At 32.1% G+C, this 25,590-nt stretch overlaps 1 protein-coding gene across 1 annotated transcript in view; it reads right to left on the bottom strand.

The window, feature by feature from the left end:
• The window catches only part of LOC111703493 (uncharacterized), a gene marked incomplete in the record, with an annotated part of 58,343 nt that overhangs the window by 5,190 nt on the left and 27,563 nt on the right, over window positions 1–25,590 (bottom strand). The window contains 43 exon segments of the mRNA XM_023475441.1: window positions 599–686; window positions 1,165–1,285; window positions 1,347–1,641; window positions 1,711–2,268; window positions 2,364–2,739; window positions 2,920–3,039; window positions 3,780–3,883; window positions 4,024–4,106; window positions 4,943–5,118; window positions 5,205–5,341; window positions 5,586–5,656; window positions 5,769–5,866; window positions 5,934–6,077; window positions 6,951–7,068; window positions 7,208–9,216; window positions 9,280–9,404; window positions 9,552–9,662; window positions 9,730–9,817; window positions 10,035–10,128; window positions 11,161–11,213; window positions 11,485–11,557; window positions 11,750–11,861; window positions 11,955–13,489; window positions 13,565–13,710; window positions 13,770–13,888; window positions 14,233–14,356; window positions 14,522–14,597; window positions 16,856–16,950; window positions 17,222–17,378; window positions 17,619–17,696; window positions 17,784–17,882; window positions 20,578–20,700; window positions 20,955–21,026; window positions 22,614–22,771; window positions 22,839–22,903; window positions 22,966–23,169; window positions 24,030–24,133; window positions 24,190–24,277; window positions 24,341–24,399; window positions 24,470–24,524; window positions 24,806–24,857; window positions 25,000–25,156; window positions 25,472–25,547. Coding sequence (XP_023331209.1) covers window positions 599–686; window positions 1,165–1,285; window positions 1,347–1,641; window positions 1,711–2,268; window positions 2,364–2,739; window positions 2,920–3,039; window positions 3,780–3,883; window positions 4,024–4,106; window positions 4,943–5,118; window positions 5,205–5,341; window positions 5,586–5,656; window positions 5,769–5,866; window positions 5,934–6,077; window positions 6,951–7,068; window positions 7,208–9,216; window positions 9,280–9,404; window positions 9,552–9,662; window positions 9,730–9,817; window positions 10,035–10,128; window positions 11,161–11,213; window positions 11,485–11,557; window positions 11,750–11,861; window positions 11,955–13,489; window positions 13,565–13,710; window positions 13,770–13,888; window positions 14,233–14,356; window positions 14,522–14,597; window positions 16,856–16,950; window positions 17,222–17,378; window positions 17,619–17,696; window positions 17,784–17,882; window positions 20,578–20,700; window positions 20,955–21,026; window positions 22,614–22,771; window positions 22,839–22,903; window positions 22,966–23,169; window positions 24,030–24,133; window positions 24,190–24,277; window positions 24,341–24,399; window positions 24,470–24,524; window positions 24,806–24,857; window positions 25,000–25,156; window positions 25,472–25,547 — 8,796 coding nt within the window.

Genomic DNA, 25,590 nt, shown 5'->3' with positions numbered 1-25,590 from the left:
TTAAAAGTTAAAACTTCAAAATTTCCTAGACGTAATTATTGCAAAATTTCGCAAAATTACTTTGTAGAAATTACGTGAAATTGAAGTTTTGCTAATTATGCATGATTAATACAAATTTCGCGAAATTACCTCAGAGAAATTACACCAAATTAGGCCGTAATTACTCGTAATTATAATTTTGCTTATTACACCTAATCATTGAGTCATTTTGCTAAATTACGTTGTAGAAATTAAGCAAAATTATGCCGTAATTTTGCGAAATGGATATTTCCCCAATTACGCGGAATCCTGCAAAATTACACGAAATGAAAATTACTACGCCTAACTGCACGTAATTACGAGTAAGAGAATAATCTATTATGTTGGAAACCCTAATCTCAAAAGACTGTGAAATTGTGTACAACTACTTTTTTGGTAAATAGCAAATGTTGCTTAACCACAGGTTCCCTCCACCAATTTTGTTCAAAACATCCCATCCTGCACTCTGGCTGTTTTGGTAGAGTTAAATTCCTTTAACTTCCATGTAAAGTAGTTGTAAATAATTAAAAACAGAGGTTATTGGAGTAACATTAGCAAATGTAGCAATAAATATGATAACCTGTTCTTTTGGAATGGGGTTTGGTTGTTCATTATAGTTTCCATATGGGTTTTCTATTACATATCCAGTAGGGCAGGTGTAGGTTATTCTATAAATACCAAAAGTAACAACAAATAATAAGTTGTAAAAGGCTTCCCCTTTCATAAAATGTGTGCATTAAAAAATGTTCTGTTTATATTTTTAACATTTTGATTCCCACCCATTCAAAAACTAACAGAAATGCATGATTGTTTTCATAAGTAATTTAAACTGCGGAAAATAATCCAATTATTTGCTTAACTAAGTATGAATTCAACAAAGTATGAATTCATAAAGGAAGATCTTCCTTAATTTGTTACTCTCCCAATATAAAATTACGATGGGAGCTAAGATACTTGACTTGAAAATAATTTCCTCTTTCTTTAGTGAAAGCTTTTTCTGAAAAAGATTGATATGATTAAAGAATTTGATGTTGCACACTCCAAAATAATTTCATTTCATTGTTTTATTAGTGTATATTATAAGTTCTTTTCTGTGTTCCCTTCACTGCCCAACATTATTCTTTCATTATCAAATCAAAATATTGCCTTTTCTTATAAGAATTCCACCATCTAGGATCTGCTGCTTTCTGTTCTTTCCAATTAACAGTTCCATTAACTCCCCTGGTTGTATTAAAAACAGGTATATTTTCCTCCTTGCAAACTACAGCTAGAAAGAGATTGGAATGAAATATCAATATATCTCTAGATTTTATCTTTTTTATACTTACGAGTGCATTTTTTAGATGCATTGAAATCTTCCCGCCAAGTTCCATTTTCACAATATGAATATTGTGTTATATTGAAACTGTCTTCAAACACCCATCCTTCAGGACATGTATAACTTGCCACACTGCCATTTGGCATTATTTGATAAACATCATTGAAATGATCATCTTTAGAGGAAGCTATAAATTCAAGGTTATTTTCTATTTTTTCCGATGCATTATAAATCATCCATGGCTGCCAAAGCTTTTCTCTTGTTTCTCTAGATATCTTGTAATGTGTATGATTGGGACTTCCATCCTACATTATTTAATTTAGAACTTTTAATAAAATTTAGGATCTCGTATTAGTTCTTAAATTCATAAATACCTGGTTATTTAGAAAAGACAAAGCAAACCAATTGGAAGCATAGTTCTCAAATTGGGGATGCATTGAGCTGTTTCGTATTCCAAACATAGGAACAGTTGGCGGTGATAAACATGATGGTAAAGGTTCTTCACTTACACAATCATCTAAACAAAGACCCCACTGTTCAATGTTGGTGGTCCCATTAACAATCTTTGTTGCACACCAGGGCTGATATACATCTTCAGATATACATTTATGATGAACAACTTCTTTGTAGGTGAATGGAAATATGCATTCATTTCCTTCTTTTGTGTAACAGCTCTGGAATTCACAAACCGTTTTTTTGGGCAATGCACAATTGTTTCCACTCATTGGAACAACCAAACCATTGGCAGAAAGTCCTAAGCATTTTTCCTCAGTAAAATTAGCAAAGTATATATTCATGCCTCCTTTGATGAGAATTTCAGCTATATCAGTGCTGTTAATTGCTGAACTAACAGTATACTCAGTATCCCAGTTTTCTTTTGTTCTTACCAGAGCATTGGGATCATTTCCAGAACTCCAGTAATTAAACACAACCTGTATGTTTAAGTTTACAATCAAGCAGATATAGTGTAAGGAATTGTATTAATTTCATTTTATGTAATGCTTTTAATAAATAGATTGTAAATTTCCTTGAATTTGTGAAGATTGTCAAGATCAACACATGATATTGTCATGTTGAACTCTGGGTTTGTCTTGTTAAAGTCCGATAGTGTAACATTTACATCTGTCTGGTTTACCCCATTGATAACAGACCAAAGGGAATATGAGTTAGGAGAATTCTTGTCTGCTCCAAGATTGAAGATAAACTTGAACAGTTCAGTTGTTTTATTGACCTTAAAGTAAATTAAGGGAGGATCTGCACTGATTCTTCCTAAGTTAAATTGTCCCTTGATGTACAGCTTATTTTTAGAAGTTGCACCACATAAACCCTCAGGAGCCATTATCTTGATATTAGTTGTTTTAGGAAAGTTGAACATCTTGACAGCACCAATTTCAGACCAAGTTCTAGAAATAATAATATGGATGAATTACTTTGTTTTTGTGTTGTATGATTAATGACTATGAAATATTGACTAATTTGTTGTGAAAATGTACTTTAGTTAAAATTCACAGGAACATTTTTTTGTCATTTTGTTTCCATCTTGTGAAATTGAAATTGATGTAAACTGAACACAATTGATATACCTGTTCCATCTGAAATCCCTGATGTCCTGAACATATCTATTATCATCCTTCTCCCTGAATCCATATGTTGTCCAATTAAAGTCTCCTGGTGTGTATCCATCAATCCAATAGAATTCTTCTCTGAAATGTTTGTTGTTTTTTAAATTTTCTTTAACCCTAAACAGGGGGGGGGACTTGTTTGGCACCCCTCCCCTGAAGTTTTTTTTGTCCTAGCAGTCTCATTTTTGACACTATCACCATGAAATTTTGTGACGTTTAATAAATAGTAATTTAAAGGATTTTTTATTAAATTTTTTATTTTTTTATTTATAGGGTAGGGTACAGGATGGAAAAAAAGAGTCTGGTCAGGGAAAAAAACCTAAACTAGCCCATAACTTTTTATGTGACTAAAGCTACAGATCTAAAATCTATATTTTTGAAAAGCCCTTGAAAAATGCATGTAGAAACATGTGTCACACTATGATATTTGTTTAAAACAACAAAATATTTTTTCTTCATTTTTCACCCTTTTATAGGCATTTTTTCCATCCTCCCTAGCACTCAAACTATTAAAGTTATCGATATACATAGATTCAGACCCCCTAGCCTTTATTAGGTAAATTAGTAGTAAGAAATAGTTCACTTCAGCTTAATCTGGCACAAAGTTGAACCAGTTCCACTTGGTTCAACTACTTCTATATATTCATTGAATTTGGTTTCTGTTAAAATAGTATTGATGAGACAGAAAGAAAAAAATATTAATGTACTAATTAAAATATTTTAGTTTTTGAAATATTTTTAGAAAATTATGTTTTAAATCCAAACCCTGCAATATACATACACTTGACATATATTTATTTTACATATTTTTCTATATTTACCTAGGTTGAGGTTTTATTGCTTTGATTATGCCAAGTTCACTTGGTAATCCAGGTCTAATTAAGAAATTTTGTGGAGAACTACAAGTTATCGCCACATTTGCTGCCTGAAATCATAGTTCAGTATGAATTTTTTAGTCTTTTTAGATACTAAGAAATCATAAACAAAGAAGGGCTAACTATAAAGCACCAATTAAATTTACTGGATTAAGATTGTTAGTGTTGGTGACATTAATTATTAACTTACAGAATCAGGGGTTGATGATATGTAATAACAGGATCTAGAGTCTCTTTCTCCTCTGGCCACAACAAAACCAGGACAAGTTGGAGCTGGAAAATAATTGTTTTTATTAATCTTTTATTTTTAACCATTTACTAATTTTATTTCATTAACCCTATCCCCGCTGGGGTACTTGAAAACCAGGATACGCTGGGGGGGGGTCAATTTGACCCCCCCTCTAAATCCCATGTTTTATGTCCAAATATGACAAATGATACATCATTAGAAAGCTCTTGTGCTCTACTTTTAGAATCTGCAAAAAAATTTGCAAATTTGCGAAAATTGAATTTTTTATCGCAAAATCCAGTTTTATAGTAAAAATGTTTGCAAAAAAAAATTTGTCCAAAAAATGACAAATTATACATTTTTGAAAAGCCCTTGACCATGCCATTTCAAAAATGCAAAAATTTTTGCAAAATTTTAAATAACCTGATTTTTAATCAAGAAAAACTAAAAATGTGCAAATTTCCTTTGACAGATTGTTTGCAAAAAATTTGCAATTTTTTTTTCGCAAAACTTGTGCAATCTGTTTCCTTATGTCATAGGCTTTCCAAAAAGCTAAATTTTATCAAAATCTGACAAGTGAAAGTGGGTCAAAACAAAGATTTAGTTTGCTACAGGCAAAAGCAGTCATTCAGGCAGTGTGCCTGAGGACTCAGGCAGTTAGTATTAAAGCCCGGTTTTAGGCCTAAAGGGAGGGCTTTGGGTATGTAAGAAAAGTCAGAAAATTTCAACAGCCTCAGACCAATACTTTTTGAGTTATGTAAAAAAAACTACAGGGGGGGGTCAAATTGACCCCCCCCCCCCAGTGGGAATAGGGTTAATATAATTAATTATAATTTTAAACAGGATTTCATTTATGTCAGTCATAATTTTACACTCTTACCATTCCATTTGCAGACAATTTGCAAAGGTTCGTCACACTCACTATCTCGTGGAAGATATCGAATTCCCTTTTTAAGCACAACACAGGGTCCTTTTCCATACTTATCAATTTGATCAGAATCAAAACTGTAGCTTTGACCCTTAATAAACTCATTGTCATACACATCCAGTACCAGTCTAAAATAATGAATAATTGTATAAAAGACCACTGAATAGAAAAAATAAAATTTTAAATAATTAGATATGGTTAATCAGAGACTTACTTATCTGGTATGTTTGTTGAAAAATTTAAGCCCAGAACAATATTTTGAAGACCATAAACGGTAGCATGTGCTCTGATAAAGTGATAAGTAGCTCTATTATTTAAGGTTAGAAGTTTTCCTCCATGCTTGGCACACATCTAAATGAAAAATACATGCATATACAAACTTTATGTTAAAAAAGAAGCTTTTCATCATACACTGTAATAATGTTTGACCAAAAAAAATGTTTCCATAAGATTTAAATCAAAATTTACAAGGGACTAATCTTTCAAAGAATGATCTTAATTGCAGGTCAAAGCACTATAAATAATAATTCTATTAAGTAAATTTGTTAAAGCAGAACTAAAACATATTTAAACCAGTATCTAAATAAATATTTACCTCCTCTCCTGTATCAAAGTCAGTCAACTCACCATGATATAAATAACACTCTTTTTTATAAAAGAAATAACCTGAAAATATTCTTACAAGTGTTTTGATATTGGAAAAGGAACAATTTAAAGCATTAGCATTAATTCTGGACAAATACATTTTTTAAAACCTACAATTGGCAAAATAGATTACCTTTAGGACAAGGAGTTTCTTGTTTTGTATCAGCATCTGAAGCATCTGTCTCACAAGTGTAGAAAAGTTTTGTTAAGCAGTTGTTGGGAACAATTTTTCTAAACAAATAGTCATTGACCTATTCTTAAAATGTCTATCTATTGATTTTTAAATTTATTTTAGTACCCTTTTTCTGAATTGTCAATGGCAGCACAAAGTTTGGAATCAGCAGTAGTTGGAATTCCCCCTCCCCAGTGTATTTTTGTAGTATCAGCATTGTCTCCATTTGATGCTTTCCATATCAAAGGATCAGAAATGGGGTGATTAGACCTATAAAGAAATTGTTGAAAGACTAAAATTTTATAACATACTCTGAGTTAGGGCTGGGCGCATTCCTGGTGGAACGATGGTTCTTTCCCGAGAATAAACAAAACAATCAAAAACAATCCTATCATTCCGATATGCTTAAAACGAGTTCTTAAAAATATTGGAATGATTGGTAAAAAAATGGAACGGAATGGGAATTGATTAAAAAACAGTTAAAATTGTTAATGTTCTCATTATCAAGAAAATGTTCTAAGTTGGGAATGCATTATTAATCAGGAATGTGTTCTAAATCATCTATAAATACAGGGTGTCCCACAGCATATTAGATCTTCAATCAGTATAAATTACGATTTTCAGAACTTATCTGAAAAATTATGAAAAAAAAATCATTTTGAAAAATTAAATAAGGCTAATATCAGAATTTTCTTGTGGAAATTACTAGTTTTTTCGAGTAATAAGGTTTTAATTTATTGTTAAAGCTTAGAGATAATGTAATGAAGGGGGGGGGGAATTTATGTTGAAGGAAATTGTTTTCTATAATTTATTTATTTATCTTTTTGATATCATTGAAATATTGATTATGAAAATTAAATATTTTTCAAAAATCTAAAAGAAAAGAAACTATACTAAGAATGGAACGGGGGGATAGAAACGTTCTTTGACTAAGAACAGAAAGAGAGGGATGGAACTTCTCTTTAAATAAGAACACCAAGAACAGAACGGAACAGAACGAGAACTGAACAATAAAAAGGTCCTTGTTCTAGAACAGAACGGAATAATTTTAAAATAGTCGGAATGTGCCCAACCCTACTCTGAGTAAATAAATGATTATGGTATGTAGCCTTAGTTCAATGTTCAAAATAAAAATGAGCTAACCTTGAATCCAAACCAATCCAAAGTGAATCAATACCCTTTCTTTGAAAGTAGAAGTTAGATAAATATTCTTGCGATCTTCTATCCTTGGGATAACCAAGATACGTCAGGTATTTGGAATCTTAACAAAATAACATTTTCCCCAGAATAATGGAATAATGATTCTATTTCTTCCAGATTTAAAGACTGGAAACAAGAGAAATTAAGTTTTTTTTTTAAATGAAAAACATTTATTTTACTTTCAAATTTGTAATCCAAACCTGGGCTGGAAGTGCAGGAAGCTTCAGCAGTTGCAAAGTCTTGAGGACTTAAGGATAACTTGTAACATTTTTGTTTGTAATAATCATATCCAATAGGGCATAATGTTGCTTTATTTTGGTAATTCAGAGGCACCGGGCAACTTGCCAAATGGTGGAATTGGACAATGTTTAGAGGGCCTTCATATATTTGTAAGCAAGACATCAATCCATTAAAGTGCGCTTTACCGTAACCACTTCCATTGTCCTCTTTAGCTTGATTTTTCAATGATCCAATGCGTACAAAACTGTTCATTGCTGTTGACATCCAGCCATTGGTATCAAAGGTAAAGTATTTATTGTCATGTACAGTTGCAGGTGATACAGTTATATCAGTATATCCAAAAGTTTCATCCACAAAAAAAGTTCCACGATTTTCAACATCATCAAAGGTAAAACCTATGTGATGCCATGTCTCAGGGCTAAGAGGGTTGTTGAATGAGGATGAAAATGTACTACAGCTTAGTGATCCATCACCTTTGATTGAGCAAAGTCTTGATATAACCGTCACAAATATATCATCAGTTTCAGTGCCAGATATGCTGTCAGTTTTAGAATTGTTAAATACATCAAAGCAACTAGATGGTGCTCCAGATGCAATATTTAGACTAGAGCCAGCTCTTGTTAACATCATGGTAAATCCTGGCTTTTCAGTTCCATCTATACAGTCTTCACTACCATCAATAAGTGGATGAACCTCATTATCAAATATTTTCTCAATATTTACCCACATTGATATAGATATTCCAAATTCAGTGAGCAAAATGTTATCCTTTGTCTCTACATCAATATAAGACTCTGTGTGTCCCATGAAATATGCAGATCCAGTAAGACCACTCTTAATAACACTTTCAGAGGTTATTGAAACAAGACTTGCATTGTTGATTCTTGTAATTGTTGCAAGGTCAGTAAATCCAGATAGCTCATCTAATGGCAATAGTGCTTGTATTTTAGGTATTGACCTCACTTGTTCAGGATTTAATATCAAAGAATTTTCACAAATGAAACTGGCTTTTGAATGACATGACACTTTCTTCCAAGAAAACTTTTCAACATCATTAGAATCCATTAATACACAGTTAATCTCATCTGAACTGGTTTCAGTTGAAGATGAAAAAACACTATCAAACATGAAGGGTCCATCATTAACACTTGTTGGGTAGTAAGTATTTTCAGTAGGGTCTTGTGTTTGTTTCTGATATGTTAACCATACTTTTGTAAAATTTGAGTTTGTATTCAGTGCAGCAACAAGAAAGGTATGTTGCATTCCAGTTTGAACTTTTAATAGATTCCCACCATTGCTGACACATACTCGTTCTGCTTCTGCCTGCTCAACCTCCTCTTGATGAAGCTTGTAGCACAGCTGTTGAAATAACAGGAAACCCTGCGGACAAATATAGTCTGTTTCTTTTTCACAGAGATATTTGCCTGGAACTGTTGCATCTGTCAAGCCAAATTCATAAACTTTAACTTTTGCTGACTTATCTGTATTATATATCATTTCTCCATGATATCCTAATGGTCTTGGGGTAATAGAAGTTAATCCAACTGTACCATCCACTGTCATTTCTACGTTATTTACTGTGCAGTCAGTGAGAGAATTTACATTTACAGTAGAGAATCCGCTGCTGCCTATAATTTGGCCAGATTTTCTCATGGTATAAGAATCTAGACCATCCAAATAGATCCCAAACCAATATGTATTAGTTAAATCAGAATATTTATTCCACAAACTAAGAGCCAATCCAACAAATTCTTTGCATGTGAAAACTGAGGCTAGACGACCATTATCAAGTGAACATTGAAGCTCAGCCTCTGTGAATTTTGCAGCTTCCTTGATCACTTTTACACATTTTCTTGCTTCATGCCTCCAAACATATCCAAGTTTACACTGGGAAGCACATATGTATGGATATTTATTACCCATTTGTTTTGCAATCCAGGTAAACCTACCACCATTTTGCAACAGCATTCTGGAACAAAGTTATAAGTTTTAATGTCCTGGCCTTTATTTGTACCTCATAATAGATGAATACCTGTTATTCCTGGAAAGACAGACTGGAGAACATCCAACTCCTTCCAATGACTTATCCCAGTTTGTAAAGTTATCCTTCACTGGAGTTAACTTTCCTTCCCAAATCCATTGATTCATATGTCGAACCTTAATTTTTAAAAACAATAAGAGAAGATTATCCTTCCTAATATTTTAAGAAAAGCAATTTTAAATACTTTGGTTGTGCATCATAATATTATATCCTTTTAAAAGAAATTATAATCCCTGAAGTTATTTATGCTTTTTAAGACTTACTGTTCCTCCAATCCAAAATCCATCCAATGCCTCAGTAGTCCATTGTTTTTCAGCAAAGAAAGCTTTTTTCTTTATCTGATCTTTGATTAATTCTTCAAGCTCTGATTGTGCCTATTTTACAATATTTTTGTTTGGTTTCTTGTAAAATAAATATTTATTGTTAATAATATTCACTAACCCGCACTGTTTGAATATGCATAAGATGACCACCTTCTTCTTTACACTGTGCTTCTGCATCATCCCATGTCAATTTGTAAGGAGAAACTCTAAAATAATAATAAAAATTTGAATTTGCATGTGCTTAGTACGTTTGTTTGTTTCTAAATGTTTTTAATCCATTAAACATTGAAATAGCTGATTTGATCCAAACTACATTTAGTTGGCTTATAGCAGGCTGGTATCTATAAATCTTGAAAAATTAAAAATAAATTTAGAAGTGAAAACAAACCAACAGCATTACAATGATAAGAAAAACCATCCTACCTTACACAAAGATCATCAACCTTGTAATAATTTTCTTGACAGTCTTCTATTTCAGGAATAAGATGGTTGTTACAGTAACCCCATGAACTGGCAGCTATAAATATAAATCTTAAATTTCTCTTGTATAATTTATTTTGTATTACATATTCTTTCCCTACATTCTTAACTTATTAGGGAATAAATGTGGCACTTTAAGATAAGAATAGTTTCAACACCACCCTGGACCCCTTATGACTTTATTTAGACTTTAAAGATAGCTTAGATGGATATTGCAAGTTAATTCTGTTAAACCCATTATCTATTGTATCAATCAACTCCCATAGGTACATTAAAGTATAGGATGCTTAAATGTGAGTACATATATTTCCAAAATTTACAATAAAGACAGGTTTTCAAAAATTAGTTTTTAACTTCCATTTATTTAAATGCATAAATTAATTTAATGTAATTATGGCTAGAACTAAACTGGTTCAATTGTTATTGTAAATTTAATGTAATTATGGCTAGAACTAAACTGGTTCAATTGTTTTAGCAAATTTAATGTAATTATGACTAGAACTAAACTGGTTTTATTGAAGCTTTCAATTTCAACCATTAGGTCACATGTTCAGTTTCATGTATCTATCATTGGCCCCAATAAACACTATCCATACATATATTAAGTAATTAACCACAAAACATATACCAGGCAATGACACATTACCACTAAACTAATCTTTTGGGTCAAAGATTTATTTCAATATCTCTATTGTTATGTTGACCATTGTAACAAATCACTCAGAGGCCTAAATTAAAGAATTTAATATGTGTCTAAAAGCAGTTCAAATATAAGATGCAGTTCTAACATGGTTTTTTCCACTTGAAGTTATAATTAGTGCCTTGAAATTTTGCCGGTGCTCAACTGGAACTGGTTTCAGGTAGTTCAGTGGTAATACACTAAACTTTCTTTACAATTTGCCTCTTGTCATTGAAATTAATCTTTGAGCTGAAAGATACGTTTAGATATATTTATATTATATAATATTGGGGTTGCATTTAAAGAAACATTATAACATCAATAATTAAAATCCCGCATATTCATCAAATTTCAAATCTAACTCCTCAGCTATAAATGATAAAAATGAACCTGTTTGAATTCTTGAGACAGGATCAACTGAGGTAGGACACCAGTATTTATCTCTAAATATTCAGAGTGGTATTGTTCATGTTGTTTAAAATAAATCTGCATTATTATTCAAACTAGATGGAAATTTATTTTACAATATCAACCAAAGAATAACTCTGACCAAACAATTTAAGCATTAGTGATAATTGCAAAACTGATGTTAAACAAAAACTGAGAAATACTTAAAGTGGTTTAACTAATTTCATAGTCTAGACATAAGCTTTGAAATAAAGGTAATTCAAAAAGTTGAAGGAAATAGTAAAATTTTTAAGTGAAGACAATGACCTGATTCCTAGTGTGCAGTTTTCAAACCACACTCCATCCATAAAGAAAGGAATCTTGCAGGTATTATCTGCGCCTAAAGATATTTTCATGATTTTTTAACCTGTTTTCAATGTAACAACCTAGAATTTTGAAAACTAAAGTAAGTAGAGGAACTCATAAGAATTTTTAAATAATCTCTTTATCTACATTTGAAGACAAATATTTGACATTAGAATAGTTAAAAGAGCAGAATACTCATTTCTAGTGTGCTGAATCAAAATATTACCTGGTCCATCATAAGCAGTGTCTCTCTCATCTTCTTCACAATTACCAAACATTCCTGGTTTCATGATTCCATTAGCATCTACTTCTGTTGCACACCAAACTTTCGACACACCCTAATTATGATTTATAATATACCTATTATAAAAATAAATATAATTGTATATAAAGAATGGCTAGTATAACCAATATCATAATTAAAATCTTACCGCTACCAACTCATAGATGCAGCTATGATGCCATTCATCATTAGTGCTTCTTTTGAATGGAAAATGGCAAGCAGATGGTTTGGGTCCCAGGGTTTGAAGGGGTCTTGCTTCACAGATATAACTGAGATAATCTTTTCCATCAACTGAGTATCCATTGCAAACATCATTTACAAATTGATTCCCATTTTTCAAGAAAATACAAGTTTTTTCCACATCAAGGCTTGGATTTGAGTTTAACCAAGACCAATCACCGGAGATTTCTATTAAGGAATAAGGGAAAGCACTGCCATCTTTGTAAAAAAGCTCATTACTTTCAACAGAAAAGTTTACTCCTATTGCCACTCTCACATTTCCAGATGCTTGAGGTAGTATAGATTTTGAACCTAGGGAGAAAAATTGTCCATTTTTCTGGGTCAAGGACTTTAGACTTCTGCTGCTTCTAGGCTGGTAGAGTCGGGCCCCAAGTTTAAAGCATTTGGCTTCAGCCTCGTCAATGCTTTTAGCAGTGTCTAAAGTATGGCTTGCTGATGGTCTCAAACATGTTGCTAAGTGTGGATGAAACCCAACTGGACAATTATTTATTTCACATGAACTTGAACAGTTTCCCTGTGTTTTTATATTTAAATTTGAATCTACTGAAGTTGCACACCAGGCTGGAGATTCTGGTATTCCAAATTTAATACATGTATTATATAATCGACCTGCATAGCGGAAAGGAAATTTACATTTGACAGCAGAAGTTGTTTCACATCCCCTATATTCACATAATGCATGGTACTCATTGACCTCTTCTGCACATTTTAAGTCTTGTTTGATTTTTACTCTATCAAAATTGAAACACTTTGAATAGTCAGTGGAAGCTCCAAGAATATTGCCAGAGTTCATTTGGGATTCAGGAATTATTTGTTGTTGCCAGGGACTTATAGAACCATCAGGCCAGTTACAGCTTGTACATGAAGCAGACTTAGTCAAGGACTGCTTGAAATGTCTATAACCTAACCATAAGTTTGTCATTCTTCCTAATTCACCGGTATATCTGTGATCAGGGAAAAAGTTAAACCAATCTCTAAGGCCTTGACCATCAGATTTAGTTGGACTAGCTAATCTAGTTCCATCTTCCATGCATAAACTTTCAGCTGTGGAAATACTGGATGTTATTTTTCCCGCACTAAGCTGACCTCCACTGTTTATTTTAAAGCAGGAATTTTTATTTGGACCTGCATTTGGCAAATGGGTGTAACCAAAGGGACAGTCTGGGGTTGTTCCTTCACATAGAAAGGTGCCAAGACTTGTACAGTCAGCAGATTTCCATTTAAATGCATTTGTGGAATCAGCAATCACACAGTCCTTGGTTGCATCTCTGCCATTGGGACTCCAGTCTGTATTTGGTTTAGCAAGATTATCAACATCCTTTAGTTTACCAATCCAAAAATCTTTAGACTGTATTGCTGGGTCTGTAAGATAAGCTTTCAACCCAGCATTGAAAAGTAGGTCATTGCTGAACAAAATCTTCATGTTGCTATTTTGACAAACACCTGAATATAAATACTCTCATAATGATAAAATAAAGTTCAGTCAAAAAGATTATGCCAGAAAAGCTTAAGCATTACCTTCAGCCTCTGAGTAGGAAACAGGGTTAGGTAGACCTTGTGCTATACTGGGTATATTAAGGCACTTGGAAATAAAAGTGTTAAAAGGCGAATCACAATGCACACTTCCTTTATGGCTCTGAGTCTCTTTTCCACCTACCATTGCTCTACAAAAGAACAATCATATTATTTTTTTAGCTTTAGTTGAATTGATCAAAAATCTTACGTTGGATGCCATTTATCTGTCAGATATTTGCAGTGGACATTTAAACCCCTATCTCGGTAGCAGTGTTGCTTTAAAGATAAGACTCTGTAGAAAACACTTTGACCTGGCCAGGTTGTTCTCTAGATGAAGAAAATATTTATATTTTTATTAGAAATTTTAGTTATCTTACATCTTAAATATAATCATTAAACTGCTGCTCTGAGTCGAATTATTGAATGATTCTAAAAATGATTTTTCATCTTTTCTCTCTCTTATTCTAACTTGACAATAATTCGTGGAGTATGAAAGAACCCTGTATTCTTTATGTGAGCCATCTGATCAATATACTTCTTTAATTTGCACAACATCAATTCATTATAGAGAGAACATCAGTTAAAGTTAAAGAATCCAATATATACTTCTTTTCTACCATCTCAAGCTATTCCCCGCACATCACTGTATTTTTTCTAATACAACTACATACCCTATGAAATGCAATATGTGAATTCAGTTCAGGTATAAAAGTATCCCCAAGCTTAGTCATGTTATCAACTCCAACATCTGTGGTTTCGAGCAGAGCAGAGAAAATACCATATGGCATAGTTGTTCTAAAATATATTATTGTATTTTTCACAACAAATGTCTAGCTGGGAAAATTCATCTGTTTTGAAATATTTCATAGATAAATATTTGCTTATTTAAAATTTTTCTTAATTTATTTATTAAACTAAATTATGCAAAGCTTACTTTTCTATACAGTACTTTCATTTTACCTATAATCTAATGTGTTCCATTTTATATGATCAGACATCTTGATTTTAAACAGATCAGGAACAAATCCTGCTCCAGCTAAAATAGATAGAACTTTTAAACGCAGTTTACAAGATGGTAAATGTTTGACCGTCCACTGGGGATTGTATGGTATACTGTTTCTACCTACAGAGTCTAATCTAGAGATGGGCATAGTTTTTTTAACCCTTTAATGGCTTTGCACCAGGACTAATATATTTATAGATATTTCTCCTATCAAAACACAAATTCAAAACAAAAATTTGTTTATAAATGATAATGTTAAAAATTGTTTTTAAATTTTTTTTTTTGAAACTCAACCTTTCATAACCCAAGCCTATATAACCCCAACCTATCCTTCTCTTGAACCAACAGTTTTCAATGAACAAATAATTTAGATGAACAATTAATTTACTGAACAATCAAGTCTGTTCCACAAATTCAATTTTTTTAATCTCTATATCTTTGCAATCTGATGATGTAAAACTTTTATATTTCAAAGGCTGGGGGTAGCTGAATTTATCTTTAGCCTTGGGGGGGGGGGGGGGGGGTTTGGCATTTGGCGCCCCCCACCCCCTAGAAAAAAGGCATTAGAGAATAGTTATTGAAATGCATGTTCATAGCCAAATTTTTAAAGGCCAACTCAAATTGAAAAAAGTTAGACCGATAACTAGTTTGGGTGCTAGAGAGGGTTGAAAAAAAAAGCCTAAAAAAGGGTCAAAAAAAATATTTTTTTGTTTTAAACAAATACCGAAGTGTGACACATGCATTTTTCAAGGGCTTTTCAAAACTATAATTTTTAGATCAGTAGCTTTAGTCACAAAAAAGTTATAGGCTATTTTAGATGTTTTTTGTTCACAGTCTGGACTTTTTATCCACACTGTACCCTACCCTATAAATCATAAAAAGAANTCCAGGAGATTTGGTCTGAGACAGTAATATTATTATTTTCATAGTTGCGTGGCGCTTTTATTTAATTCCATCTAATAAAAGTTTATGGCGAGCATTCTAGTGGAATTCAGAAGACATTGAGAAGATATAATCACATTATTAGGAAAAAGGTTCATTTTTATTGGTACATTTTTGAGAAGAAAGTACAGCTGGTACAATAGGGATAATTAAACAAGAGTTTTTGGCAAAGACTTAATTCTTTTAGTGAGCAGATCAATTTTGCTGAATGAACAAAAAAGTAGGAAAATTAATAATGATTCAGCTAACCAAATAATTCAAATTTGAAACTGAAACAAATTAATCACTAAGATTGAATGAAGAAACAAATTGAAAAAACTCCCATTTATAGTCACTCATACAGATAATTAAATCCGTATACCCAAAAATAAACCTAAATTCAAAGCAGAATTATTGGCTGAAGCCAAAGGAAGGTATGTGCGCATGCCGCGTTAAATAACAAGACAGAGAGAGCATGTTATAGCCGCGGCGCTTGGACCCCTAGACTGTCCTATCAGCGGCGCTTGGCACCCTAGCCTGTCCTAGCTGCAACACATGGCCTAGAAAGCGTCTTAACCTAACCTATCCATAAATGGTATACTAATATCTCTCTTCTTGTAAATCAATGCGGCAAGTGCACTTAACTTCTTCGGGCGGAATTATTTTCAAGGGAAAAGTAAAAATAGTAAACATATTTTAGATGCTAGTTATCCCTATCTCTGCTGCTGTACTTTTAGAATCTGCAAAAAAATTTGCAAATTTGCAAAAATTTAATTTTTTATCGCAAAATCCAGTAATATAGTAAAAATGTTTGAAAAAAAAAATGTGTCCGAAAAAATGAAAAATTATACATTTTTGAAAAGCCCTTGACCATGCCATTTCAAATATGCAAAATTTTTTGCAAAATTTTAAATAACCTGATTTTTAATCAAGAAAAACTAAAAAATGTGCAAATTTCCTTTGACAGGTTGTTTGCAAAAAATTTGCAATTTTTTTCGCAAAACTTGTGCAATTCGTTTCCTTATGTCAAAGGCTTTTCAAAAAGCTAAATTTTATCAAAATCTGACAAGAGGAAGTGGGTCAAAACAAAGATTTAGTTTGTTACAGGAAAATCAGTCATTAAGGCAGTGTCCCTGAGGACTCATGCAGTTAGTATTAAAGCCCGGTTTTAGGCCTAAAGGGAGGGCTTTTGGTATGTAGGAAAAGTCAGAAAATTTCAACATTCTCAGACCAATACTTTTTTAGTTATGTAAACCCCCCCCCCCCCCCGCAAAAAATAAGGTTAAAATGAGAGAAGATCAAAGTTTTAACCTATAAGCAATGGCAAGCAATTTAAAAAATGTTTTCATAAAAAAGTAAGTAACACTTACGGAGCTGCTGATATTGTCCCAATAAATGTCCGTTTAAGTAAAGATTATATGCTCCTCCTGTTCCCACACATTCAGCTGTTACTTGTAGATATTGACTATACAAAAATGTTACAATTCTTAGTCTTGCATTCCAATGTTAGACTTTTAAAGGAAATTTTATTTAACACTTTGGCTTGAAAGTGTTAAGGGTAATAATAAAATATTCAGTTTTAGTTTAGAGCTGATAGCTGAAATAAAAATTCAATGGACAAAGCTGTTTTTTGAAACAGGGACACGTCTATCAATGTCTTAAAGAAAGTAAACAGTACTCTCTATGGACATTCAGACAAAAATATTCTAAACCTCTTTATACATGTGTAAACCAACCTGTATGAAACCGTGTAATCCTTTATTGTATCAAAGTAGAAAAGTTCTTCCGAAGCTGAGTTTACTGTTAATCTAAGATGGAATCTATCTCCAAGCATAATGTCTATCTGAAGAGTTGTCCCAGATCCAGCACTGTTTTTTAAGTACAGTGTTCCACCTGTATAAAGAAAAAAGCAAACTATTATTTTTATTCTAAAATGTATTGCCAATATTAACATTATTAAACTATGTATTTATTGGTATTGCATTCATATTTAGTTAACTACAGAGAGAAACCATGTTTCCTGCAGAACTTGTAGTTTGGCAAGTAAATCAAAATAAAATAAATATTGATTTATTTTTTTGAAAATCAGCATTCCTTTCAAACCAAAACAAACTTAATAGAGAAGTCACTTACCAAGATATGTTTGGTTTGTAACTACCCTAGAATAGATAAAAAGGGAAATTGTCACAAGGCCACCAGGACAAATCTGACCTATACAACAGAACATTCATTTTTAGATATTAGAGAGAAATTAGAGAATTGTAAATTGTTTTTTAAGATAGAAAATGAAAAAATTACCTTTATCAAACTTGTTAGTCAGGTCTCCTAACAAATAACGCCCAAGTTCTCTGTCTTCATTAAAACCAGTTGCTGAACTTTTTGCGAGACACTCCGGACCTATAGATGAGTATGTTGAAAGTATATTTTATTATTAGAGGGCGGATCTTTGAGATATTTAACAAGGGGTTTAAGNACATGGTTTAGCTACAGGGTTTAACTTACATGATTTAGCTACAGGGTTTAACTTACATGGTTTAGCTACAGGGTTTAACTTACATGATTTAGCTACAGGGTTTAACTTACATGGTTTAGCTACAGGGTTTAACTTACATGATTTAGCTACAGGGTTTAACTTACATGGTTTAGCTACAGGGTTTAACTTACATGATTTAGCTACAGGGTTTAACTTACATGGTTTAGCTACAGGGTTTAACTTACATGATTTAGCTACAGGGTTTAACTTACATGGTTTAGCTACGTGGGTTTAAGTTGCGTGTTCTAAAAAAAGGTATAGGACGGAAAATATACAGGTCATTTTCCTCGATATAAAAACATCTGTAGGATGACATTCAAAAACTTTCCTTGTCCCAAAAGGGTGATTACGGTGTCTGGAGCTTTATTAAACATTTATACTTTAAGACTTTTTCTTATGTCAGATGAAGAACAGTGATAATGTTCTGAAATTTCTGAATTCATGTTTTACTTTGATTTGATATGGATGCAACATGTTTTGCTCAGATGTAAATATAGGAGCTATGACTAATGTTATTCTTTTAGAATTTTATTGAAATTTTAGAAACATGGCTGATTTCTTTAGTATAATATATAATTTTTCGAATTAATTAGTGATTTGACAAACTGGGCACTTCACTAGCTTGATAACTGGACTGATATTTGGTAAATCAAATTGAGAGTTTTGGTCCTCTTTAAGCCAGCTGCTCAAGCTCCAAATGAAAAATATCAGAACAACAGATCCACTTTAGATTAGAAGGAAATTTATTAGTCAAGGTTTGATGTCATTTTCAGGCTGGGTTGTCATGCAGTACATTGGACCCTGGACTTACAATTTGTCTTAAGTTTTGTTAAGTTAATTTGTTAAAGGAGTAAAGAAAAACATTGTAAGTCTTTAAAACTTGGTAAAATTTAGCCTCCATCTTAGTATCATAAAAGTTGTCGGAAATATTAAAGATTTAAATGACCTTAGTGATATTTAATACTTTGAAATTTAGGGAAATTTCTCAATATCTCAGTCAATTCTTAAGGTACAAAAATGGCAGACCACATTTTGTATATCTCAAAACAAAGCCCATAAGATGCTTCCCAACTCTTAGAAGGCAATGTTATAATTAAAAGATTTTAGCTAAGTTGTATCATTTCTGTTTACTCCATATGGCCCGAAATCTAACAAAGCTCTTCTCTGATTAGGACCCTGAGCTTCACTTCAAACTTTTTTAAAAGAACAAATTATTTGTGTAGAATGTACAATAGCCAGAATGAACATTTATTATTGAAACCATAAATAAACCATGCAGATGTTTAAAAATTTCCCAAAAAAATCTAAGGTCCACTCAGATGTAACAGCTGTGAAGCACACCCACAAAATTACATGTACGCAGGCATAAAATAGTAAAGATCGGTAGATAGAAGCATATCTATATGCAGGCCATGGTCATGCATGCACTGGAGCCTGAATTTGAGACTTTTTAATGCATAAAAAGACTCTAAAACCTGCAATCACTTTTTCCTTGTCCTCAAGGAGGAGTGCCAACATAACATCCATCAGGGTTGTAAGACGATGAACACCCAAAGCAGGATGATGAATAGCCTGCAAGAGTGTGTAGGAGGGCACTAACTTGGCCTTTAGATCCACATATGGGGTGGAGGATGAGGCTGTAGAGTTCAAGCTCAGTCCACGGACGAAAACCATGATTTTCTCAGTGAGCTTCTGCACAATATGGTCGAACTTGGTACAAGACTGCTTGATTTGAGCATTCTGGAATTACCCTCCACTTGAAGGTACCAGAGGTTGGGGTCTTTGGCCCAAAAATCTGGAAGTTTGACAGCCATACTGTGTGGTGGCTGGGGACGTAGATTCTTCAGTCAAGTTTATGCTGGGGAACAATCACTACTTGACTAGTGGGGAATAAAGTTTAAAGTCTGAGAAATATCACAATACCGGCTAGTGTTGAATCACTGAATGTTCAAATTCAGGGTCACCAATATAGAGGCCATGAGGACGGACTCTAGTAAAAAGCAAGGATATCTTTTCCAATACATATTTACTCTAAAGAACTATCAATGTTTACATATCACAGGAGATGGATCAAAGCAGAATGCCTTGTTTCAATCCCAGCTGACTCTGTCTACAGTCGTGGAACTTTTACAGAGGCTGACTATCGTCTTCCACCAGGCAATGTTTTTGAACCATTTCAATAAATTTAAAGTGTTTATGTTGATACAATGAAGACAAATTTTCCATGTAAGTTTTGATTAAGTTTTTTTCAAATTACAAGATTAAAACAAGGAGAATCATTTAATTGACAACTTCTCTTTGTTTCTTTTTTTAATATTTATGTTTATTCATGCTGTATGAAAGCTTGGTATAAATAAAGAAAAACTTAAATCGAAAATCGTCTTCAGTGTATGAAAATATAAGACTGGAATTGACCTTTGTAGGCAAAGCAAAACCTCTTATTCCCTGTCTCAAGTTGAAAAGAAATGGTTTAACTGGCTAATCATTAAATTACAAAATACCTGCAGAGTCTTATTTCAAACAGATTCCTTAAAATTTTAAACCTTACATAACACTTACCCAACTCAAAAATTTTGCAATTTTGAGTGATTTTGCAGAAATCTGCACACTCTTGGAAATGTTGCACAGAATTATTGGCAATGTCATTTCCTGGAGCTGCCTTCCCCCTTAATATCCTGTATCCTAAACAAATAATAACCAATAAAAAACAAATACAATTAAAAAAATTAAGAAATTTTTGGATTACAATTACTATGTAGTTTGATGCAGTAATAAAATTTCTTAAATATAATTGTTTTAATCATGGAACCTCAAAGAACCTTAATTTGACAACTGTAAATGATATCAAAGATAAGTTAATGAAGCAAACATTAAAAAAAAGGCTGTAGTGTTCGGAAACCAATGAAACTGAAATCAGATTTCAGAAGAGTACTTGCCTACATTGAAAGGTTCATAACTATCCGTTTCAGTTTCAACTGTGGAGGTTGTGACATTTACATCCTGTCTTCCTGGAATATGTACTTATGTAGATTTAAAAGAATGTTCACATTTTGCACAATTTTTCTTTTGGTTTACCCAGACCTGACCTGAATCCTAGAACTGCCCTTGGCCAGGCGGAATTAATCAGTACTTCAGATTAAGGAATTTACTTACACTTTAACGGGAGTGTCTGGTTAAACATATGGTAATTAAGCTGAGAATGCAGTTTTAGAAATTTTTAAGGTCCGCATTTGTTCAGCAAGAGCGCAAATTCAATCTTTAAATTCCTTTTTTTGAAGGGATTATTTTAAGAATAGTTTTTTTTAATTATTCAATAACAATAACGAAAAGCACAGCAAAAATTCTATAGTAAACTAATTAGAAGTTTAGAACATATTTCTCAATAGAAAGAAATCGAGTTTTTGTCTCAAAATCTGATTTTCTTATTCCTATATCTTTGCATTTCAATGTCAGAGACCTTAGATATTTTAAACTATGAATTGTTTTAGATCAGGTTATAATAGTTTGAAATATCAAAGGTTAACACTATCAGGTTGCAAAGATATAGCGATTTGAAAATCAGAATTTGTGGCTAAAACTTGGTTCCTTTATTTTTAAATCAATGTTAAAATCAATTATTTTTTTTTCATTATTATGCATTCTCAGTTCAACTACAATGTCTAGCCAGACACTCCCCTTACTCTAGCTTTACAGGGTGAGTCGAAAAAAAGTCTGATTAGCGGCGCCTGGTGCAAAATTGTACCTTTCTTTGTGTAACTTTTCTTTATGGTGTTTTTTTTTCAATATTTAAAAAAAAATTATTTTATTTTATTTTGGTATTCCAATGGCAAAAAAAAATCCGCGAACCTTTTTTTTCTCTCAAAATCAAAAGTTTAGAACAGCAAATATGTGTAAAAGTCACAGAAAATTCGCAAAATTGTAGTAAGAAAATTTGCAATTTTTAGTTCTAGGCTAGTTTTTAAAGAAAAATTGTTTTTCATTGGCTCTCCAGGTTTCAACTGAAACTGATACTTAAAACTTTAGAATATACTAAGAAGAAAGGAACTAGAGAATTTAAATAACTTTTTCATAAAAATTAGACCAGAACTGAAAATTGCGAATTTTCTTTGTACAATTTTGCAAATTTTCTGTGATTCTGTGATTCAATCTTATAAAATTTTAGATTTTGAAATGATATATACACATTTTTGCTTTTCTTAACTTCTGATTTTGAGAGAAAAAAGACTTGCAGATTTTTTTCTGAGCCATTGGAAAACAAAAAAAAATCAAAAAATATTGAAAAAACACCATACTGGAGAGTTGCACAAGAAAAAGGTACAATTTTTACCAAGCGCCGCTAATCACACTATTTTTTGACTCACCCTGTAGTTATTTCATAAATTCTTCAGTTCAATGGGGACATTTTATGTACACTTCAGGGACTTAAGGCCTTTTTGAAGTGAATAAAAAATATATTTCTAAAAGAATAATGTGTTAATTACCATACTTTACTGTATTCAAATATCTTTAGATTCAAATATCTTTAGAATGTCTTGAAAAATGTTCAGGAACTGTAACATAATTCTTAATTAGTAGAAAATTTTAGTTGTGCTTACTTGTTCTAACCGTTAGTGGTTTAAAGGGACTATTATAAGAATTCCTGGTCTCCATGTCTAATCCAAGCAGTTCAATCCTAAAGGCTGGAGTAGCAGAACCAACTATTTTGTCAAGGCGCAATTTGTTCGTCACAACAGGTTTTGGCAAATAAACTTTTCTAAAATATTTGTTTTCTTGAATAAAAATAAACAGTTTTTGTTAGATAAACTTAATAATGCAAATACCTTGTCACCATAATAGAATCTGCTTTGTCATCAAAATACGAATTGCTTTCCAATATTTTAAAACTCTGAAAACATTGTTTGTGAATATTTCACATATGTTTATTATGTATAAAATAAAATTACTCACAATATCCTCCGGCAAAAGAGAATCCACTGGGAAGAGATATGGAAAGTTCTTGTCGAGGTTTGCCCTCAACCTCATTTCTTTAACATAGTTTGCTTTATTGGTGGTGATTATTATTCCACTGATGATAATATCTGTAGCAAAGTTAAATTGAACCATGTAGTCTGTTGATGCAATGCTGTGAAATGCAAACAATTGCCCAGTTCCCTAAAATAAGCTTGTTACCTAATTTTCATAGTTAAGGTTGAAAGAGTTTATGATAATATATATTTTATCAAAAATATTCAAAAAATTAAATGAAAATAGAAAAATCAACAGGGAAAAAATAAAGCTTTTTCCAATACAAATAAATTTTTATTTGCCTTATTAACCCTATCTCTGGGGGGGTCAATTTGACCCCCCCCCCTTCTAAATCCCATATTTGATGTCCAAATATGACAAATGATACATCATTGGAAAGCTCTTGTGCTCTACTTTTAGAATCTGCAAAAAAATTAGCAAATTTGCAAAAATTGAATTTATTATCGCAAAATCCAGTTATAAAGTAAAAATGTTTGCAAAAAAAAATTTGTCCAAAAAATGAAAAATTATACATTTTTGAAAAGCCCTTGACCATGCCATTTCAAATATTGCAAAATTTTAAATAACCTGATTTTTAATCAAGAAAAACTAAAAATGTGCAAATTTCCTTTGACAGGTTGTTTGCAAAAACTTTGCAATTTTTTTTCGCAAAACTTGTGCAATTCATTTCCTTATGTCAAAGGCTTTCCAAAAAGCTAAATTTTATCAAAATCTGACAAGTGGAAGTGGGTCAAAACAAAGATTTAGTTTGTTACAGTGGGCCTGAGGACTCAGGCAGTTAGTATTAAAGCCCGGTTTTAGGCGTAAAGGGAGGGCTATGGGTATGTAAGAAAAGTCAGAAAATTTCAACAGCCTCAGACCAATACTTTTTGAGTTATGTAAAAAAAACTACAGGGGGGGGGTCAAATTGACCCCCCCCAGCAGGAATAGAGTTAAAAAGAAGTCATTATGTCTTTGTGATAAAAATCTTAAGTTGTACAAATTACCTTTATATCAATTGCACTTTCTAAAGCAATGGCTCTATGCCTATTTTCCACATCAAACCAAACTTTGTTTGTTGATAATAATGGAAAATTTCCAAATCCTTCAACTGAAATAAGATTTTATTACAATAAGTTGATAATTAAAAAAACAAATATAATTTACCAATTGGTTTTCTGCAAACCACAGGACAGACATTTGAACATCCACCTTGGTTTGGTATGATTGAATATTTAGGATCTGTGTCTACAAGCTGAATAAAATATATTTTAAACATGATGCTGTAATAATAGAAAAAGAAATTTAATATAACTACCTTTATAGACATTCCGTTTGGAAAATCTGATTCATATATTGGGTTTCCACGGAGGTCATCTAAATAGTGCATAGTTAAACTAATGATAAATTATAAAACTGGAAATAAGTATTGCATAATATTACATACTTGTGAGGTCTACTAGTCCTGTAAATATTCTATAATCACCCAGAACCATTCCTTTCTAAAACAGATTTCTGATTTAATGAGCTATTAATAATTTCAAATATGGTTTTCAACACAAGTGGATTTTACTTGCACGCAATTGTGAGCCCTGTAAACTAACAGTTGCGCCTAATTTGAGAACAGTTGCACACTGCAATTCAGCGCAAATGCGCCAAACGGAATTGCTATTGGAAACCATACTCCCAAGGCATTGCTAACTTATTATTTAAGGAGGATTTGATAAAATTACGTTGAGATTGCATGAATTATCTCTTTCATGAACTGTGATCAAACTTTTACCTTGGCTGAATATTTTCTCATCCCAATCCAGTGATCTGAGGAATGATCAATACTAACAATATATCTTGTTATAATGGTTTGATTAGAATTCACACTTTTTGAAGTAAAAATCAAAATAATGAATTAGCTTGAAATTACCATTTTATTTGTGTTTGTATTTTGTCTGTACAGATTATATTCATAAAGTACATTACCCAAAAGCATCCGCCACCCAGTATGCTTCCTCTCTTGTAACTGGAGTATAAATCTCCGCAAATTCATTCCTGCAAGTGTCTGAACCTTTGATGAAGTTTAAATCTCCAATATTTTTGTAGCAACCATCCCCATACCTAGTCCAGCCAGCCTCACAACCTTCAAAATAAAATTCTACTCTACTTTGTAACCATTTAAAAATAAAGAACACAAAATAATAACAGCAATTAAATACAAGGTAAAATCCTTATTACTAAGTGCTTCATAATGACCATTAAAAATGTATTCTGCCTGTTTATTTACACAAGTTCTGTTATATATCATTATTATTAATATTTTTTTATTTATTTACTTTTAACTCTTAAGCAATATCGAATATTTAAATTTTTATAGTTTAGCAAAAAGAAGAAATAATGTATTAGAAATGAAAGTAATGTTACCTTTTTGATAAATCATATAATAAAATTAACTTACTTGCAACATAGAATGAAAAAGAAGATGCTCCCCCACAGAGTTCCTGGCTGTTTTTTTCACAGCGAGTTTTACAATTCTACAATAATACAGGTTTGAAATACAATTATAGATGAAATATC

This window comes from Eurytemora carolleeae, unplaced genomic scaffold (assembly GCF_000591075.1).
Source record: "Eurytemora carolleeae unplaced genomic scaffold, Eaff_2.0 scaffold536, whole genome shotgun sequence".
In the NCBI taxonomy this organism is placed as follows: Eukaryota; Metazoa; Arthropoda; class Copepoda; order Calanoida; family Temoridae; genus Eurytemora; species Eurytemora carolleeae.
The sequence above is the reverse complement of the archived record's forward strand: the minus strand, read 5'-3'. Positions and strand labels throughout refer to the sequence as shown.